General features: G+C 45.1%; 1 protein-coding gene across 1 annotated transcript; it reads right to left on the reverse strand.

The window, feature by feature from the left end:
* Positions 1 to 2,272: 2,272 nt before the first annotated feature.
* On the reverse strand, positions 2,273 to 19,755 carry LOC139573589 (protein phosphatase 1 regulatory subunit 29). The gene is made up of 3 exons (XM_071397220.1): positions 19,017 to 19,755; positions 18,825 to 18,926; positions 2,273 to 18,673 (listed from the first exon to the last, which is right to left on the reverse strand). Exons 1-3 carry the CDS (start codon positions 19,377 to 19,379, stop codon positions 16,280 to 16,282), a joined length of 2,859 nt encoding a protein of 952 aa, XP_071253321.1. The 5' UTR covers positions 19,380 to 19,755; the 3' UTR covers positions 2,273 to 16,279.
* Positions 19,756 to 19,819: the final 64 nt, after the last annotated feature.

Below are 19,819 nucleotides of genomic sequence, written 5' to 3' on the forward strand. Positions count from 1 at the left end.
CTCTCTTTCTCTCTGCTCATCTCTCTTTCTCTCTGCTCATCTCTCTTTCTCTCTGCTCATCTCTCTTTCTCCCTGCTCATCTCTCTTTCTCTGCTCATCTCCCTTTCTCTCTGCTCATCTCCCTTTCTCTCTGCTCATCTCTCTTTCTCTCTGCTCATCTCTCTTTCTCTCTGCTCATCTCCCTTTCTCTCTGCTCATCTCTCTTTCTCTGCTCATCTCCCTTTCTCTCTGCTCATCTCCCTTTCTCTCTGCTCATCTCTCTTTCTCTCTACTCATCTCTCTTTCTCTCTGCTCATCTCCCTTTCTCTCTGCTCATCTCTCTTTCTCTGCTCATCTCCCTTTCTCTCTGCTCATCTCTCTTTCTCTGCTCATCTCCCTTTCTCTCTGCTCATCTCCCTTTCTCTCTGCTCATCTCTCTTTCTCTGCTCATCTCCCTTTCTCTCTGCTCATTTCTCTTTCTCTCTGCTCATCTCTCTTTCTCTCTGCTCATCTCTCTTTCTCTCTACTCATCTCTCTTTCTCTCTGCTCATCTCTCTTTCTCTCTACTCATCTCTCTCTCTGCTCATCTCCCTTTCTCTTTCTCTCTGCTCATCTCTCTTTCTCTCTGCTCATCTCCCTTTCTCTCTGCTCATCTCCCTTTCTCTCTGCTCATCTCTCTTTCTATTTCTCTCTGCTCATCTCTCTTTCTCTCTGCTCATCTCCCTTTCTCTCTGCTCATCTCTCTTTCTCTCTGCTCATCTCCCTTTCTCTCTGCTCATCTCTCTTTCTCTCTGCTCATCTCCCTTTCTCTCTGCTCATCTCTCTTTCTATTTCTCTCTGCTCATCTCTCTTTCTCTCTGCTCATCTCTCTTTCTATTTCTCTCTGCTCATCTCTTTCTCTCTGCTCATCTCTCTTTCTCTCTGCTCATCTCCCTTTCTCTCTGCTCATCTCTATTTCTCTCTGCTCATCTCCCCTTCTCTCTGCTCATCTCCCTTTCTCTCTGCTCATCTCTCTTTCTATTTCTCTCTGCTCATCTCTCTTTCTCTCTGCTCATCTCCCTTTCTCTCTGCTCATCTCCCTTTCACACAAACTCATCCTCTGTTTCTCTTGTTCCATTGGAGTTACACTGTAAATTTCTCCTGGGATTATAAGAGGGTGGAGCTAGAGAGTGAGAATGGAGTACAGTAAAGACTGTACAGGTAATGTTCTGTTTCTGATAAGAGAGAGAGAGACAGAGACAGAGACAGAGACAGACAGACAGACAAAGTGTGTGTGGCAGTGAAACAACTGTGCCAGATCTTGCCAGCTGTGGGCAGCTGAGCTTCTCTGAATGCTGGCCCTGTCACACTGAACTCAGACAAACAGACAGACAGACATTTCCCCAAGGAGGGCAGGACAGAAAGGCTGTGTACATGTGGTTCTCTTCTCTCTCTGTCTCTCCTCTCTCTATCCTCCCTCTCCCCTCCATTCCTGACCCTCGCCTCTCTATCGCCCCCTTTCTGTTCTCTCTCCCTCATCCCTCTCTGACCTCTATCCACCCCTAAAACTAAAGTGGTGTTTTGTTATCCACAGGACAAACTGAGTTGACGTCACTTTGATGGAGGAAAAAAGCAGGTGAGAAAGGAACATATCTCTTCAGTGATTGGCTGAGCTGCGCAGGAGGGGGGAGGGGGGTGGCAGTGAAGTCAGAGAAACAAAAGTACCTGTGAGTCAGAGGTTGAGTTTGTGTTGCTGATCACATTGTATTATAACTCTGTACTAGGTGAAGTGATTCAGTATTATGAATGACAGTGGTCTGAGTGTTATGTATGCAAGCCTGTACATTGAGTGAGTTAATCCTGTTTGTTATTGTGGTGAGTCAGGGAGGTTGAGTTTTTTTCTCATTCTGAGTGCCCACCTGCTTTCCTCTCTCTGAACCAGCCCATCACAATGGAAGCTTTTAGTCAGGAGGACAAGTGGCCCATCTGTGTGTGTGTGTGTGGGGGGGGGGGTCCCTGGCCACTCAAAGCAGTCAAAGGGTGCTCACAGCTGCTCTCAGCAAGTGAATGATTCAATAAGGGCTGACCCCCCCCGCACACTGTAGTGTAACCCTTTTCTAATACTACTAGGCTCTAATTTAAATGCAAATCAAATGCAATGAATTTTGCCTAATCATGTCAAATCAAAACATCATAACTCAATCTACAGTATCTGTAGCTCCAATCGATCAAATAAAGTTTGTTGAATTAAATTTGAGCCTGACACAAAAACAATCATCTAACTCAGTGAAGAGGAAAAACAGAGAAGCCAACACATTGTCATCATTTTTAATTACAAATGTATTGCAAATATAGAAATAGATCTTTTGTACAGAAATTGTGAGGATAAAACATGAATGTTGTCATCAACAACATAAGAAGAAGAAGAGAGTGAGTAATACAAATATTTCTCTTCAAACCACAGTATCTATCACCCTTAGGTCCTCACTGGCAAAGTGAAGGAAGGAGAAGAACACTAGAGATATTACAGATCACTGTATACTGGCAGATCACACTGTTTAGAACCATTGATACTGTGGTTAGAACAGTTTAGTCTGACCGGTTAAACACGGTTAAGGGCAGTTCCATCTGAAGTCCAGTCAGGTAAGGGATTGTATTGTTTTCCTATGGAGAAAGTCCATGTTCAATTTCTTTCTGTTGGATGAATTTGGAATTTCTCCATTGGAATACAATGACCCAAATGACCCTAAACCATGATCACTTCAACCATGATGACCTGTTAGACCATGATGACCTGTTAGACCATGATGACCTGTTAGACCATGATGACCTGTTAGACCATGATGACCTGTTAGACCATGATGACCTGTTAGACCATGATGACCTGTTAGACCATGATGACCTGTTAGACCATGATGACCTGTTAGACCACGAGACGTTAAACCATGTCACTGTTAAGTAATAGAACAAGAAGACAATTTAAGACCCAGCACACATTGTCAGTACTCAGAGTACATCATGTCTTGTTGATAATGTTTGGGTTGCTATGGAAAAAACCTTCAAAAAGAACGAGAGTTAGTAAAGAGATAGAAAGAGCGACCAATCATAACTGGATAACACATCAGGCATGGGCTTAGTGAACGGGGAGCAACATTCAGAGTGTTGTTATAGAAACCTAATAGCATAGAATGGGACACCATAGAAAGCTGTGTTCCATTCTTTTCAATACATTTCCACCTGCAGTGTTTCTATCAGAAGCTGGTCTCCACTGTAGGAGCGCTCAGAGAGAGCTAGGCTGTGATTGGCTCATCTGTCTAATCACCCCATTCTGCCCGTTAAAGACCTGGAGCATCTCCATCCAGCGCTCTGATCGATCCCGGACATTTCATTTCCTGAATGAGGTGAGAATGGTGCTCCTGCCTGGCCCTATATCCGAGGAGCGCTGCCTGTATTCCGAAGCCTCTGAGCTTATCCCTTTGCCAAGAACTATCCTATCATATCCTGCTGGCATCAGGCATACTGCTGTATCAGATTATGTGTTTGGAATGCCAACCAGTCACCCTGGTGTTTATGAGCACAGAGAGCATTAGCATCGATCGGAATGCTGCCAGCGCTGCTGCTACTGTTTAATGTGCCCAGCCAGCAAACAAAACAGGGTTTCTCCACCGGAGCTGCAGGAGCGGTTACTGTGGACATCAGAGATTAGCCATCGGCGCTAATGGACTATTTACTGATCTGATTAGATTAGTGTAGTGATTCATTTCAACTTATAAAACAAAATGAGAAAAAAGAAGAAACCTGCACACTAATAAAACAACAAAACACTCAAACAAAATGGCCACCGGCCTGAAATAGCTCTTCTGCTGAGCTAGCAAACACCCAGTCAAGAGGTTAATTCATTTCATTTGTCTGTGTAATTGATGCGGGACAGCCTCTTATGTTTTTGGCGCGGGTTCACCCTTATAGATAGATGCGCTGTGTAGAAATGTAAACTTGTGTGAGTTATGGCCTGCTGTCACAGAGAGGAGATAATGGGGAGCTGGACCAGCGAGCGAACACGTCATTGACTCACGGCCAAGAAATGAAATGCACTCAACTCCCTCTGCTCCGGCTACTCACACCACTAACGACAGACTCAGGATCAGCTGGAAGACTACTCCCTGTGGTTCCATTTACCTCTCGCCATGACCATGAGATCAACTTAGCGTATTGAGCCTGCATGTAGAACATGCCTATAGATCTAACAGCGGAGCTAGCAGGGCGCGGGGTGAGTGGCAGGGGAGAGGACGCTGTATTGATCCCCCATGACTCATAATGGATGAATGAGGGTTGACAGACTAATACCCTAATAGGACCCTAATGGTTCAATGGTCTGCTTAACCCTTCTCATGTGCAGAGGGTACTGTGTGTGTGTGTGTGTGTGTGTGGTGTTGTGTATGTGTGGTATGTGTATGTGCATACGCTTGCGTCTCCTTAGTAAACACACCCTCACTCAAGCACACGCCTTGCTACTGTGTTCATAGCAATGGTTCAATGGTCTGCTTAACCCTTCTCATGTGCAGAGGGTACTGTGTGTGTGTGTGTGTGTGTGTGTGTGTGTGTGTGTGTGTGTGTGTGTGTGTGTGTGGTGTTGTGTATGTGTGGTATGTGTATGTGCATACGCTTGCATCTCCTTAGTAAACACACCCTCACTCAAGCACACGCCTTGCTACTGTGTTCATAGATAATCACAACAGAATCTGTGTTTGTGCTTGAAGCCAGGGGGATGGAGTTACCGTTGTCCATTGGAGAGAATAATCAGTGTCATAGAGAGAAAGAGAGATCCCTGCAGCTTTCCAAACAAATGGATGGAAACAACCCACAGGCCTGAAGGTTTTTTCCACAGCACACAACTCAACCCGCCTCTGGCCAGAAACAATAGGAGGAATATAGCACTGCTAACTGCAGACAGTAGAAATACATTAGGCTGAAACTGAATACCAAAAAAACAGATAAAGATGAATGCAACTATTCAACATTCGAGAGATTTTAAAAGAACGTCACCCTTAACCTAAATCTTAGAAATAAGTTTGACAAATACTGTATTTCAGTCCCTACGGTTCTGTTTGTTTTCAACATACATCCACTCGTTAAACACAACAATATATTTCTTCTCTTGAAAAATACAGGAAATCATGCAAATATAACTTTGTTTCTTTTTTAAATTCACTTGTTAAACTTCTCTATTCTTTAACCTCTTTAGGACATAGATAATCAAGTACTTCAAACTGTCGTCCCTTGATCCCGAAACCCCAACCCACCCAGAAGAAACACGCAGACAGATCAAGCTCAGTAGACAAAAAGCCATACAATCAACTTTTTTTTCTTTTCTTTTTTTACAGTCAGTACAAAATTCACAGATATTTCACAGATTCTTTTAAATCCATACCTTCTCTTTGGGAACCAAACCTTAGAAAAATTGTATATATATGTGCACATGGAGAAAACTAAATGTTTTATGTTATCGTCATAATAAACTATACAAGATAACGGTCTTGGACATTCCTGAGCCTTGATTTGGGACAGGTATAAAAGCTCTGTGTAGTGTTCTCCTGCTCATGGATCTGAACCAGCAACCCTGCAGTGTAGGGCAAGTACACTAACTTCTGTGCCATAGATATTCAGACCTCTTGGCAGAGGTCTAGCATGCTTCTTTCAGGGGCTACTAAGTATAAACAGTGTAATTGGGTGGCCAACCAGACAGATAGTAAAGAAGAACATAATCATACACATATTTGACATTGAATCAAATCTGTGATAATTGTTGCTCAGACAGTTGGTGTGAACTCCTGACCCTGACTTGCCAAGACTTGGGTCTTTTATTTGACACAAGGCAGGATAGACAAACTAATCAGGCATCCACAAAACTTTGCCAAGAAAGATCTTTCTGAACATTTAACAGAGTTATCGGTCTTATCGATCTTGCGTCATTAATATCCCCTTTCAAACAAGGAACACTGCCAAAATCAAAACCAAATCCATATTCATTCTCTGTTCCCCCTATCCCACAAGCAATGCTACTTCCAAAAGGATAACATAATTATCCAACTGAACAAAGCCCAACTCTCAGTATGAAGACACCCAGCCTACAAAGACTCCCACACAGCCATGTGAGATATACTGTAGCTCAGAATAGCACCGTGGAGGCAGAAACAGTGTGTGGTTGTTGCTCCTATACAAGTCCAACTACAGACGTCTTAGCAACCACACGTGTCAGACACAAACAGCTGAAGCTCATTGATGATACAGACCTCTATTTGTTCAGTTTGTACTGAAGACATTCAGCCTGAAAGGCAAAGTGAGAGGGATTTTTTTGTTTAAAGGACACATGTAAGAAAAGAGAGTGTCGTTTGTTGCCTTGCAAAATGGACATTTCATGAAGTAGTGGTACTTTACTCCATGGCACATCCTTGAACAAATTAAATGGATTATTCCCCATCATGGACTAATGTTGGAATTAACCCTATCATGCTAACAAAACCATTTAACTCTTAAGGCTGGCTAGAATAACAGTGACTTCAGCCATTATGCTGATGGCCTAAAGATCCTCAGTTGGACCTCAGGGGAGACAGTATCATGGTTAACAATGGAGCCCAGGCTGAGATATGGCTGAAATGAGGCCTGCTATTGTTTGAGGATAATTATGATGGAGTAGATAGAAGAAAGCTAGTGGGAACGTGAGCAGGATTTTACTATCTGTTCTCAGACCTGTTCTATACCAGAGAGGCGTGCCAATGATTCTGAGTAGCCTCTGTTCTGTAGCGCTGTCCTCTTCCCACGCTCTCTCTCTCTCTCTCTCTGTGTGTGTTCAGTATCCTGTTGGTCCATGTAAGCAGTCTGTTGACAGATTCCTGATAAAAGGTGTTAGAAGCTTCATGCTGAGGCTCTGGGATCATCTCCCCTCTAGAGAGTACTTGTTTCTGGAAATCCTTCTTTCCGTCTCTCCCTCTCTGAAGATCCCGTCATTACCTGCTGTTCAGGACATGGCTCACTCCTGTTTAATCATACTGCTTCGGCTCTCTCTCTCCCCACCTCTCTCTTTACCTCTCCTCTCTTCATCTCTTTCTCACCTACCTGTCACTTCACTCTACGGTCTGAACACTGTGTCTCTCAGTCAGATTAACAGATGAGTATAGCCTGAGAAAAGGAGTGAGTGGACTAGCAAGAGGCGTGAAGGGCTGCAAGCTGGCTGCCAACCAGGCTTCCTCTTATCCCCTCAATACACTCCCAGCCCCCAGCCATAGGACTGTTCTCACATTGAGAGAGGTACGCACTAAACGTATATTCAACTCAGAGTAAAATACTTTGAAGCCCAAACAAGCACAATCATCCATACTTCATATTTAAGTGCATTAACAACTGTACGTGAAAACATTGCCTCTTAAACTAGAAGTGGAAACAGAGTGACTGAAATATTCATGTAGCAGGTCAAAAAAGGCTTTTCAACTGCATGTGAACTGAGTTGTATGACTATAAACTAGCAAAATGGTGCTGTATTTCAAATGCTTTATATTTTCTGCTTTCAAATTTCACTTTTCGATATCAGTCAATTATCATTTATAAAATACAATTTATTTGAATCCATTGAAAGGTCCATTAGACAGTAATTCATTCAAAGTAATAAACTATGGGTGAACATTAATACTGTTTCAATAGTCGTAGCTTCTAAATGAGTTGGACCAAGATATACAGGATCTTAATTTGACCTATATTGTCACAGCAAAAATAATCCTGCAGGAACAGGATTTGAACATTTAGTCCATAACATTCCTAGATCGGTGGTTAGGCTATTAGTTGGCCAAAAGTAGGCTATGTGAACAGTACAATACTGTTAATATAACCATGTGTTAGTGTGGGTTTTCAGTGAATTTATGTACATCACAAAGCTGATCTGAAATTCTCAGTAACAAAAGAGTGATCAAATTAAGATCCTATATCTGTAACCCCTGATTTTTCCATAATATGTGAAATGTAAAATGTGAAATTAAACCCCATTTTCAGCCATAAATCTGCTGTCCTCCTGCCTCTCTGGTCCATTGTTATAGCAGTTAGAGGTCCTAATGCTTGGAGAGAGATAAAGAGCTTAGAAAGAGGGGGAGAAAAATTCCATGGAAAAGTAATCCACTTTCTGCTTTTTGTAATGTGGCTGCAAACTGACAACGATTAATGTCACACCATGTTCTCGCCACAGCTTCTTTTCTGCCACTTAAAAGGCGATGCCTGGTCAATCTGCAGTCTATATTGGCCGTGCAGCATTTACGGTGATATGGCCTCTGCAGAAGTCAGGGCATTCGTACTTCTTGCGCTTTGCCGAGCAGCGCAGAGCTGTTGTGAAGGAAGTTGTCAAAGAAGTGAGTATGTGTTTATACAGGACCTCTTTCCCTCACCTACCGTCAACCAGTCATGTCAATGCGGAGCTATACTGAGCCCTCTGCATTCTTACAACATTTGAGAGGCACACGGCGATGCGGTACAGAGCTCAATTTGGCCTCTGCGTTCCTCCGGAGACTCTGTCATTGCGTCACACCCTCCATATGGAGCCTCCGACCACATTTTCAGATCAAGAATAAATTGTCTCTTAGCTTCCTATAGCTTCTTTTCCATCGATACATTCAGGCTCTGCTGTTAGTCTTTATTTTCGTCATCCTTCTCACTTCTCTCCTCTGTCTCGTTCTCTTCAGATAGCTTCCTTTCCTTCCATACAGCCAACCTGTCACTAGCCTCTGCCCTCTCTCTTTCTGTGTCCATCCCTCTTGCTCTTTTCTTCTATGCAGCATCTATATAGTCAGTGTCTGCTACAACCTGTCTCTCTCTCTTTCCCCCTTCCTTTCTGCTACACTACAGTCACAGCTCAGTAGCCTTCTGTTCCATACAGCGTTGGGGTAGATGATCACTGATCAAAGTCAACAGCACGATTAGAGAGCCATTGACTTATCTTCATTATCTGTTGTCTGTAGTCTGCACACACAGTCCATCTGTAGTCTGCACACACAGTCCATCTGTAGTCTGCACACACAGTCCATCTGTAGTCTGCACACACAGTCCATCTGTAGTCTGCACACACAGTCCATCTGTAGTCTGCACACACAGTCCATCTGTAGTCTGCACACAGTCCATCTGTAGTCTGCACACACAGTCCATCTGTAGTCTGCACACACAGTCCATCCGTGTGAAGAGAGAGGGCCGCTGGGGCACAACTAGAGACATCACTGGGCCTTTCAACCCATTCTCTGAGAGATGGGAAACTCTTCAAATACTCACACTGTTCCACCATGTCATGAAGCATAGCATCCAACATAAAGCATTGATGTCATGGCCGCCTGAATAGCTGTTGATATATGTCTGTCTGTCTGTCTGTTTGTTTGTCTGTCTGCATCGCAAATGGCACCCTCTTCCCTACATAGTGCACTACTTTTGACCAGAGCCCTATGAAACCTGGTCAAAAGTAGTGCACTATATAGGGAATAGGGTGCCAGTTGGGACACAGCCTCTGTCTCCAGGGGGGCTTTAGATGTCAGAAACAGGGCCTCATGGAGAGTATAAAGGAGGATAAGTAGGTATTACGAACTCTATGTAAATAGTGTGATCTTTCACACAGAGAGCTAAAATAAATAGACCCAATCCTAACAGGATTAGATTACAACACTGTTAAAAGCCAGGGCTCTGCTGAGGCAACGAGGACGCAACAACAAAGGTGGAGGAGTACAGTAGCTAACAGACTAGGCTTCAGACTCTCATTGTTTTTAGGCAGTGACTCTTGTGAGTACTATAGAAATTGTGGATCCAATCAATGTTTATATGTTTACTGCTTATTGGGGCGCCCAAGAGGGGATGCCATGCTTTTTTGAATTGTTGTCGAGTACCGAGTCCCCCTAGGTACAGTGCACTGGGTACAAGGTATACACTCCAACCTGCTCTGGAAAACTAACCAAGCCCAAAGGCTCCATGTAGGCCACCAATGTACTCTTAACTACTTTAGGTCAGTGCTATAGAATACAGTCTTCCATGTTCTATATCCAGCATCCAGCCTCTTCTCTGGTGTTCCCAACCTCTACGCCCCAATACGCCCCCAAACACAGCTCTGTTCTGATAAATATCTCAGAAGCCTAAACAAAGGCCACTTAACACAACAGCTCGTCTAAACCGCAACCATTACACCGCTTGCTGGGAGTTAGCAGGGAAACCATGTATTATTTAAACACAGACAACAGAAGTTATTTTAGAAGGGAAAACTTTGACCATTCCTGACAACCTAGTGGAGGGAGATTAGTCTATCTGGGTCTCAAATGGCCACCTATTCACTATATTGTGCATCTTGATCACAATGTAGTGCACTAGTTTTCACCCAAGACCCTCCTTGGTATGTCCAGTGCAGAGTTGAAAGAATTTCATCAAAATAGCTTTGAAATGACGGATTGGGAGGCATAGGCTACATGAGATTAAAACCATTACAAGAGCTCTCGTAAAACAACGTTGTGCAAGCAAGCCGAGAGAAGAGTCCCCACTGGGTTATTTTTTATTATTACAAAATACAAATAGAATCGCCACTGTATTTGGCTAAAGGACTCTGGGAATGTTGTGGAAACGATGTGTGATGATCGAGGCAGGTCCTTGAGCAGGAGAGCACTTGAATGAGCTTCAGTCTTACTCCTCCTAGTGATTTATACATCCTATTTAGATAGAATAACTAATCAATGGCAAATTGAGTCAAACAGTTGACAATTTAGAATAGAAAACAAACCAATGGCAAATTGAGTCAAACAGTTGACAATTTAGAATAGAAAACAAACCAATGGCAAATTGAGTCAAACAGTTGACAATTTAGAATAGAAAACAAACCAATGGCAAATTGAGTCAAACAGTTGACAATTTAGAATAGAAAACAAACCAATGGCAAATTGAGTCAAACAGTTGACAATTTAGAATAGAAAACAAACCAATGGCAAATTGAGTCAAACAGTTGACAATTTAGAATAGAAAACAAACCAATGGCAAATTGAGTCAAACAGTTGACAATTTAGAATAGAAAACAAACCAATGGCAAATTGAGTCAAACAGTTGACAATTTAGAATAGAAAACAAACCAATGGCAAATTGAGTCAAACAGTTGACAATTTAGAATAGAAAACAAACCAATGGCAAATTGAGTCAAACAGTTGACAATTTAGAATAGAAAACAAACCAATGGCAAATTGAGTCAAACAGTTGACAATTTAGAATAGAAAACAAACCAATGGCAAATTGAGTCAAACAGTTGACAATTTAGAATAGAAAACAAACCAATGGCAAATTGAGTCAAACAGTTGACAATTTAGAATAGAAAACAAACCAATGGCAAATTGAGTCAAACAGTTGACAATTTAGAATAGAAAACAAACCAATGGCAAATTGAGTCAAACAGTTGACAATTTAGAATAGAAAACAAACCAATGGCAAATTGAGTCAAACAGTTGACAATTTAGAATAGAAAACAAACCAATGGCAAATTGAGTCAAACAGTTGACAATTTAGATAGAAAACAAACCAATGGCAAATTGAGTCAAACAGTTGACAATTTAGAATAGAAAACAAACCAATGGCAAATTGAGTCAAACAGTTGACAATTTAGAATAGAAAACAAACCAATGGCAAATTGAGTCAAACAGTTGACAATTTAGAATAGAAAACAAACCAATGGCAAATTGAGTCAAACAGTTGACAATTTAGAATAGAAAACAAACCAATGGCAAATTGAGTCGTAAAAACATCTGAAACGTATGAAACAACCAAACATCTTTTTTTGTCACATTGTACTTCGAACACACTAAAAATGGTGGCAGTTGTAATGGTTGTATGTATGGGCACTGGTTTGTACAGATGAAAATCCTGTCACAGCTTTGTCAACCATCTGAGTCTTTTTGAAGGGGCAGGACACTCTCACACGTGTCAATGTCTGTAAACTTACATTAGGAGTTCAGGGATTTGGAGCCAAAATGACAAAAAAGTCACCTTTCCGAGCGTGTGTTTTTAAACGTTCTCGCCAGGTTCCTTGAGAATCCCTCTGTGTGTGAATGGTGAAGAGCAGAGTCTGTCACAGTTAGCCTCCGGTAGCATAGCAGTTCCTCTGTAGAGTTTTCAGGTGTAGTGTCTCAGAGAGGAGATCAGTGGGTATCGTACATTTAAATTGTTTGTTTGTTGTAGCTGTTTCCTTCAGGAAGACTGAAGAGTCTGGAAAGAGTTCTGTAAATCCAGTGAGATTTCCTCTCTCCTCTTTCACTGAGAGAGCTGGCATTGTGACTCTTTCCTTCCATGACCTTGTCGGTTCCAATGGAAAACCAAAATGGCGGCACTATGGATCTGTATGGAATATGACCTTTGATCTCGGATCAGTCTCACAGGATAAACCAATCATAACCCAACACTACTTCAACCAGAGAGAACTGAGGGAACCGAAAAAAACACGCCTTGTAACATCCAGGTAACATTTATATAACATTTACTCATTTGAACCACTCTCACCCACAGACTGGTTTGTATTCAACATGCATCATTTCATCACAAACAAGCGCAGGTGAAACAAGATGACATATTTTGAAAAAAGAAAAAGGAAAGTGGAAAAGGAGGGAGTGAAAAAAATCTTGTGCAGGAGGAGAGCTAATACAATCCAACTCTCAGAGGAAGGTAATTTCCAGCTTTTCTCCTTGAATAAAGGGGGACAGGTGTTATTCTGCTGAAGCCCATGCAGAGATGTCGTGTTCAATCGCTACACACCGCTGAAGCCACATTCCCATTAGGCCCAGGCGCTTAGGGGTGTGTCTGTCTGTGTCTGTCTGTGTGTGTGTGTGTGTGTGTGTGTGTGTGTGTGTGTGTGTGTGTGTGTGTGTGTGTGTGTGTGTGTGTGTGTGTGTGTGTGTGTGTGTGTGTGTGTGTGTGTGTGTGTGTGTGTGCAGTGTGGAGCAGTGAACACTCATACAAGAGGACACAGAGTGAATAAGCGAGAGAAAGAGAAAGAGAGGCTGAAATTCACTTTCGGAACATTTTCTACTTATGAAAAGTATCTCCTTGGCTACCACCTTACATCACACTACAACACTGTTGCTATTGATAGAAACTTACCCTATCGACCCCTATTTTAAATAAAATCCATCACCTTTGGAGAGTTAATTCAATGCACTAAAATGCTGTATGTAAGTCATAGTAAATCATATCGGTCCATCTAACCTGGGAGACTTCAGCACAGGATATCCCGTTTCCCATTTCTCTAGAGAGGTGACTCTACAACCTGTCAGTGTGTCCTTGACAGTGTTGGGGAAGCTACTCTGAAAATATAGTTTACCAAGCTACCAATGACTTCACACTGGAAGAAGTTAAACTACACTAAAGCTACCCTTCACACTGGAAGAAGTTAAACTACACTAAAGCTACCCTTCACACTGGAAGAAGTTAAACTACACTAAAGCTACCCTTCACACTGGAAGAAGTTAAACTACACTAAAGCTACCCTTCACACTGGAAGAAGTTAAACTACACTAAAGCTACCCTTCACACTGGAAGAAGTTAAACTACACTAAAGCTACCCTTCACACTGGAAGAAGTTAAACTACACTAAAGCTACCCTTCAGAAAGAGTTTATAGTTTACTGAACTAAAGTTACTTTTAAAAAGCACTTCACTGCATCCAAACTACTTCATGAAAAATGATATGTACATTTGAAATGTCATAGAATACAAATAGCAAGAACAGATCGCTCTGTAGTTAGATGTTAACATAATGTGTAATTTATCCTATTAAACACAAAACCTATGTCTCAAGTGAGAATTAGGGAGGTCTGATGCCAGATAGTTTTTCCTACTTCACCCATATTTTATTTTATTTTTGCAAAAGAAGTAGTGTGTAGTTCCAGTGGCTAGCCAGACCTCTACATGGCAGAAAAGTAATGAACTACTGAAAACACTACTAAGATTGTAATATAACTCAGCTACCATCAAGTCACTGCAAAATGTAGTTACATTACTAGTTGGACTACATGTAGTTCACTACTCCCCAACACTGGTCCTTGGTACGCAGCCAGCTGTTACAATGACAGACTGCCTCCTACAGTATTAATACATACAGGTCACTCTACTGGTTAACAGCTGGATCATGCATTAAAGTGGATTAGGTGAATGTACCCTCTCTATATCTCTCTCTGTGTGTGTGTGTGTGTGTGTGTGTGTGTGTGTGTGTGTGTGTGTGTGTGTGTGTGTGTGTGTGTGTGTGTGTGTGTGTGTGTGTGTGTGTGTGTGTGTGGGTGGATATGAGCTGTTCTCTCCTTGTTTATGCATTTCTCCACAGTTGCCTGTTAATATTCCAATCCCACAGACTCCTAATCAACTCTCGAGCCAGGCAGGCAGATCTAATTCAATTAGCTTAAACACTCTACACACAACCCACCGCTGCATATTGACCGACCCCCTACACACACACGCGCACGCACGCACACACACATACACAACCTCCCCATGACACAGTCTTGTTTAATTGCTAATTAGTGTGTCTAATTAAAGTGGACGTTCATGGTGTTAATATCCAGAAAGAGGTGTTGGTGTTAATTAAAGGTGTACCTCCTTACTCCGCCCCTCCTTCAGTTGTTATGAAATAAGAGGGGTATTATTCTCTTGAGCTAGAACTGCTGTACCGTGGAACTGTGTGGGTAAACCTGTGTGAAGTGGGTCGCCAGTTAAAGACCACGATCCATTTCAGATCACATTATTAAACATGGAATGGACCTTTTAAGCCACATTCATCTAGACAAAAGGATTGCCAGCAGCACACAAAGAGCTCACATCAAACGATGCACATTGTCACTATTTTAGCTCTGTTGACCCACATTCATCTGCTGACATGAATATGCACAATACGCAGAATGTATCTCTCTCCCCTCTCTTTATTTACTCTCTTTTTTATCTCTGTGTTTTACGGTCTCTCCATCTCTCTCTTGATCTGTCTACAGAACCTAGTAAGTCACAGCGACCCCTACCCAAGACACCAATAACAACAATACAGCTGTTCACAATCTGATTCCCATTCACAGGGTCCAGGTTAAATGTCTGATCATAGATCAACATGTAGGGCCAGATACCTGATACTCCTCCCTGTAGCTCCTAGCGGGATGTCTCTGCTCCAGGGGCGGGGCTACTGTTTTACACTGCTGTGTCAATTCCTTATCTTCACAGGAGGTTACGTCTGGCCTGTATCACAGTACATTACCCTGCCCGCCTGGTTGGCTAGTCCTGTGCTGTGGCTGACTGAAGACCCAACGTCTGCGTCACAAAGGGCTCTGGTCAAAAGTAGTGTACTGTTTAGGGAATATGATGGCATTTGAGACACAAGAAAAGCCTGCATCCTCACACCGTAAAGCCTCCTTGAGTGTTTTCAGTTTTTCCTTTATATTCCTCTCCGCTTGCTGTGACTGTGACAGCCACTATTGAAATGCAAATGTTTGTGCACCATCCAATAGCATGGATGATCTTAGGGATAGGAGGGAGAGACTGCTTGACAGCTCTGTTCACAATCACCATGTTTTCCCCCTTTGTATTGCTCTCTCTCTCTCTCTCTCTCTCTCTCTCGCTCTCTCCGGGTATATTATCTCACTGTGTTTCTGTCTCACCAACACAGACACACACATTATCTGCGTGCCCTACATGCGCCCAAAAACATGTGTAGGAGTTTAGACTGACTCATACACACACACACACACACACACACACACACACACACACACACACACACACACACACACACACACACACACACACACACACACACACACACACACACACACACACAAACACTGACACACACACATACAGTACACTCGATGACACACGCATACACTCAACGCAGACACAAACAGGCGTTACGTCATCTGATTTCCCGTCTCTACACACAGATGAAAGCGTGGCACAGAGAATGACACTCCAACAGGTGAATTCCACATGAAGTGTTCACTGAACACTGATTGGATGGTTGGCCTGGGCTCCCTGTCTCTAATTATAACTGTAAAGACGATGAGCAGGTTCCAGAAGTAGTCCTAGTCCACAATGACCCTACTGTACTATCATCTCTCTCAGCTCTGGTCCTGCTGATGATAACATGTTTTGACACGGATCAATGAAACCTACTGTAAATGAGTCAGACTCAACTTAACTCTTTCACTACCCTCATTCATTTCATTTTCTCTCTTTCCTTTTGTCTGGCATCTCAAATTGGCAGTTCACCGGGATCAACAAGAGACCCATCACTCTCACTTCCTGTCTTCCTTTCACAGCTTCTGCTGGGCTGACACGCCCTTCCAGTAGTCGAGGATGTCGTGGAGGTCCTCCCCTTTGGCAAACTGCACCTTCTTCCTTAAGGCGTTCCCAGCCGTGACGTAGCATGACTCATCCCTCTGGCCCTTCCTGTAGGGCCGGAACCTCTCCCAGATCCTCAGAGAGCTCTCCGAGGAATACTCAGGGCTGGAGGAGTACCCGGAGTAGTTTTGGTGGCGGGAGGGCGAGAGCTGCGAGTAGGAGGCGGCGTCACGGCGGGAGCGGGTCAGGGGCTTGAGGAAGGAGGCCCTCTGGTGCGGCGAGCCCTGGTGGGAGCCCTCGTAGTACAGAGCCGGGACGGAGTGGCGGTGCTCTGAGCAGTGGTAGTCCTCCTGCTGTTCCTGTCCCTGCCCCTGCTGCTGCTGCTGCTGGTGCTGGTGATGCTGGTTGGTAATACCATCAACACCACCACCACCTCCACTACCACCCCCACCACCCCCACCTCCTCCCCCGCCGCTCCCCACCAGAGGCAGCCGCTCCAGGGGCTCTCCACACCCCGCGGGGCTGCCTCTCTCTCCTGGGTACTGTTGGCAGGGGTCCGGGCTGCGGGGCTCGTGGACGTCCAGGCTGTAGACCCGGCCTCCTCCTCCGGTCCCTCGTTCCCGGTCACGTCCCATGGAGTTGCAGGACGAGGTGCTACACTGCTTCTTCACGGCACTGATCACCACCGCAGCGTCAGCGCTCATCTGCCTCACGACAGGGCGCACAGCGGACGCAGGGGGAGGCGGGCGGTAGGGCGGCGACACAAACCCCCCGCCGCTGATCCCCGGACGCTCCGAGAGAGGGACGGAGAAGGGGAGTGGCGGTGGAGGGGGGATCTTAGTGGTAGGGGAGGGCAGGCCCGGGCAGGTCTCAGTGATGCCGGGGGAAAGGGGGATGAGGCCACGGGTCAAGGAGGAGGTGCAGGTGGGTGGAGGGGAGGTGGGGTAGGAGGTGGTGGTAGTGGCGGAAGAGGCAGTGGAGGAGGCGGCCATGACAGAGTCCAGCTTCAGGGCGTCGATGCAGTTATTGATAATCTGGTTGACCTTATCCACCTCCATGGCGATGGTGGAGATCTCCGAGGCTGAGCCTCGCCCGTCGTCGTCCGAATCCTCCCCCACGTCCGTCCCGTCCTCTTCTCTTAGATCCTCATCCCTCATCCCTCCCTGTCCTCCTCCCATCCCTCCATCTCTCATCACCCCCTCCGTCCTCACATCCATGTAGTTGCCTTTGCTGGTCAGCATGGCCTCAGAGAAGGCGGTGGGCATCTTATCCTGAGGGATGGAGGAGAGTCTGGAGGAAGAGGTGTTGGCGGAGTGAAGCATGCCCGAGGAGGAGGCAGACATTGGTAGCTTGCCCCCGTGTGTGTGGTGCTGGTACTGGTGGTGGCCCTGACCCTGGGCCTGCTCCTGGAGCTTCTGCACCGCAGACGGGTCGTTCCCCACGGCCGCCGCCACCTCCGGGCCATACCTCATTTCTAGAATCGTCTTCTTCACACAGATGGACTTTTGCTTCTCCTCACGCCTCCTCTTCTTCCTCAGACAATAGTAGACGAGGCCCAGGATGCAGAGCATCCCGAAGATGCAGCCCACGATGGTCATTATGTAGTGGGTGGTGGTGGAAGGTGTTGGCGGCATGTCGTCGGGGTTCTGGGCTCGGGTGGAGAACTGGAGACAGGTGTGGTTGTAGCGCTGGGAGGTCCGGATGGAGGCCACGCAGAACGTATAGTTGGTGTGTGGCTTGAGCTTGTTCAGCGTGATCATCTCCTTCTTGAGCTTCAGGTTCATGACATCAGAGACAAATGTGTTATTGTACTGCACCAGGATGTACATCTTGCTGTAAGGTCTGGGGATCTGGACCATGATAGAGGCCGTGAAGAGGGACACGTGGTGGAGCTTGATGCTGGGGCTGAAGCTGTGCTCCGTGGAGGAAGACGAGGTGGTGGGTTGGTGGTACGGACCCACGCGGTCAAACATGTCCGGGCCCATTCCGGAGGAATCTGAGTCTGGCGGGAGAGACGTCATCCCGGGGATGAAGACCCCATCCCGGCAGACAGAGGACAGAATCGTCCGAGCGTTGTGCCCAGCGTGGCCGGACGCGATGGGACTCAGGAGTGGGTAGCCAAACATCTCCCTGGGGGTCTCACACTGGAGCCGGTCGTAGGTGTGTGTGACGTTATTGAAGGCCTCCAGCCAGGTGAGGAAGTTGTACAAGTCACAGCCACAATGGAAGGGGTTCCCAGCCAGCTCACACACCATGAGGCGATTCAAAATGGTAAAGGTGGAGGGGTCGATGCGGGCCAGCTTATTGGATGACAGGTCAATGCTGTTGAGACTGAGGCACTCATCCAATGCATTGTTGCCAATGACCTTGATGAGAACATACAGACAGAAAGCAATATATTTATAAAAATCTGAATCATATTGTACATACAGAATAATATAAATTTAGATTTAGCAAATAATAGCATTGAAATATTTTAAAACTACAGAACTAAACAAAAATCGACCAATGTCACACCTCAATGAGGTTGTGCTGGAGAAAGAGGCACTGCAGCCGGCCCAGGCCCCTCATCATGGCTTCTGTCAGGTTGGTCAGTTTGTTGTAGCCCAGCTGGAGGACCTAGGAGAGAACCAGAAAGGATTACGTCAAGATTAAATCAATCAATCAACCAATCAATCAATCAACCCACCAACCCACCACCCAGTGTACCTGTAGGTTGGCCTGTTGAGCGAAGGCCCCGTCCTCGATGTAGGAGATCTCGTTCTTGGTGAGGTTGAGGTCCGTGAGGTTGGTGAAGCGGTACATGGAGGTGTAGGGGATCATTTTGAGCTTGTTCTCGTTGAGCCTCAGGTCGTGGACCGTGTTATTGATGTGCTGGGGGATGGTCTCATATGGAGGCTGGTTCTGGCTGCAGATGGCTAGCCACACGTAGCCCTTGTCCCCCTCGATCAGCCAGCAGTCCCCCCAGACCAGGCCCGGAAGGTGGAGGAAGAGGAGGAGAGAGGGAAGGATGAGGAGGGTGTGGGTAGATGGAGAGGAAGAGGAGGAGTGAGTGTGAAGCCTGCTGAGCATGATGATGGAGGGAAGAGAAGGAGGAGGAGGACGAATGAAGAGGGAGGTTTTGTTAAGATGGAGGAAACGTGGGATTGAAATAAGGGAAAGCGAGGTTGAGTTTAAAGGAGAAAGAGCGTGGGGGATGGACTGGGGTAGCTAGGTTGTCCTCAGAAAGGGGAGAATGGGTTTAGCTTGGGTGTAGAAAAAGAGGGAGGGGCCTCACACAGTCAGTCACAGCTGTATGGTTGTCATGGTGATTAGCAGAGTCCCCGTGTCTTTTCACTTCCTGTTGGACTGCCGTGGGGAGTGAAACTGCTATTCCTCATAATCTCTCCGACAGGAAGTCTTGTTGATTGATCTGATAGGAAGTAGCAGGATCCGCTGGAGAGATGTGAGTCTGTGGAAGAGAAGAGAGGAATACCGTGAGGCAACAATAGAGTGGCATATGACAATAATAA

The sequence above is a fragment of the Salvelinus alpinus genome, chromosome 1 (genome assembly GCF_045679555.1).
Source record: "Salvelinus alpinus chromosome 1, SLU_Salpinus.1, whole genome shotgun sequence".
Taxonomy (NCBI): Eukaryota; Metazoa; Chordata; class Actinopteri; order Salmoniformes; family Salmonidae; genus Salvelinus; species Salvelinus alpinus.